This window comes from Tupaia chinensis, unplaced genomic scaffold, assembly GCF_000334495.1.
Source record: "Tupaia chinensis unplaced genomic scaffold, TupChi_1.0 Scaffold000159_1, whole genome shotgun sequence".
NCBI classification, from domain to species: Eukaryota; Metazoa; Chordata; class Mammalia; order Scandentia; family Tupaiidae; genus Tupaia; species Tupaia belangeri.
Window position 1 is genome coordinate 429244 of NW_006159630.1, and position 1455 is coordinate 430698.

General features: G+C 67.1%; 1 protein-coding gene across 13 annotated transcripts in view; it reads right to left on the reverse strand.

Moving 5' to 3' along the window:
* Positions 1 to 1455, reverse strand: part of HEXD (hexosaminidase D) — a 28170-nt gene that overhangs the window by 10644 nt on the left and 16071 nt on the right. For all 13 annotated transcript variants that reach the window (XM_027770721.1, XM_027770716.1, XM_027770719.1 and 10 more), the window contains one exon: positions 377 to 560. In XM_027770721.1, coding sequence (XP_027626522.1) covers positions 377 to 560 — 184 coding nt within the window. The remainder of the gene's footprint in view (positions 1 to 376; positions 561 to 1455) is intronic.

Sequence of the window (1455 nt, forward strand, 5' to 3'; positions counted from 1 at the left end):
AAGCAGGAGCCCCCACGGCCAGGTCACCTCCAGCTGAGTGGAAGGGCCGTCACGTCAATGGCCAGTCTGGGGACACCGAGCCTCCGAAGCATGTGGAGCCTGGTGCTGGGTCTGCTCTGGGCATGTGTTTGGGTACCCTGCTAGCGGGAGTCAGCTCACCCCAAAGCCCCGGGCAGGGTGAGCAGCCAGGCCTGTGGGGTCGGCCGAAGAGGATGCGCCAGACTCTGGACCCCAGTCAGGCCTATGGCTGCTGCACAGCCTGGCCTGACTCCTGCATCCCACGAGGCTCCACGAAGGACGGGCCACCTAAGCTAGTGATGGCATGTGGACGAGTGGGTACCGTCCAGGCCCTGCTCGAGGGCCTGTGCCTGCCCACCTGCGAGCTGGTCCTCAGGGATGGCCCGCAGCATGTCGTCCCACACCAGTGGCGTGGTGCCGGGGTGCCGGCTGCGCACGTGGCTGGCCACAGACCTCATGTGGCACAGACACAGCTGGGCTTTGCTGTTCTGCCCCTGCTGCAGCCACCGCCTGGAGGCCTCACCCTGGCCTAGGTAATAGACCTGCGGAGAGACAGCGGAGGGCAGGCGGGGGGCCTCTGCAGCCCCGGACCCGCTCACCCCCAAGATCGACTCCCACCCTGCTCCCGATCACTGAGGGCCAGCACGGCCGTATGCGGCTGACCCAGGCCATCCACACGGCCTCGGACAGGAGCAGGACACGTGACAGGCCAGACACAGAGGCCCACGCGCAGCTCCCTCTCCAAGAAGTGTCCACGGAGATGGAAAGGCTGCCAGGGGCTAGAGGCAGGCGCAGGGTTCCGGACTGTGCCGAGGTGCTGGCGCAATCACGACACGGCCACCACGGCGGGTTTGCTGTGCTCGCCCGCGCACACATGCACACCTAGTGATGAACCTGGGGCTTGCACACCCGGCTGGCCCCTTCCATAGCAGCCCTCCGGGTGGCCCGTGCTCTCTAGCTGAGGCTGGAGTGGGGGCTCGCTGCTGGACACTCCCAGGAGACTCGCCTTCCTAGCGTGCTTCGAGGTCTGGATCTTCCTTCCACTCGCCCAGAGCGGCACCCCCGCAGCACTCAGACTGGCGGGGGGGCATGCCTCTGCCCTCCTGGGCCCAGTAGGGTAGGCTCTGCCACTGCCGGCGCAGGGCGGCAAGGCCAGCCTCGGCCCAGCCCACGGATGCAGCCCTGACAGGCTGTGAGGCTCAGTGGCTCCCCCGGCCCCGCCACACGGTCCCTGAAGGGCCAGCTCGGAACGGCCACGTGTGCACTCCCCTCGGCCAGCCCTATCTTTTCTTTAGCACGTGGGCTGTTTTGTTTATTTCGGAGAAGAAACCAGGCGTGGGAGGTGACCCGAGGCCGAGGCTGGTGCACCCACCTCGTCACAGCCGATGTGTAGCCAGCGTGCGCCTCCGTGCCGCTCCAGCCCCTGGTCCAGCATGG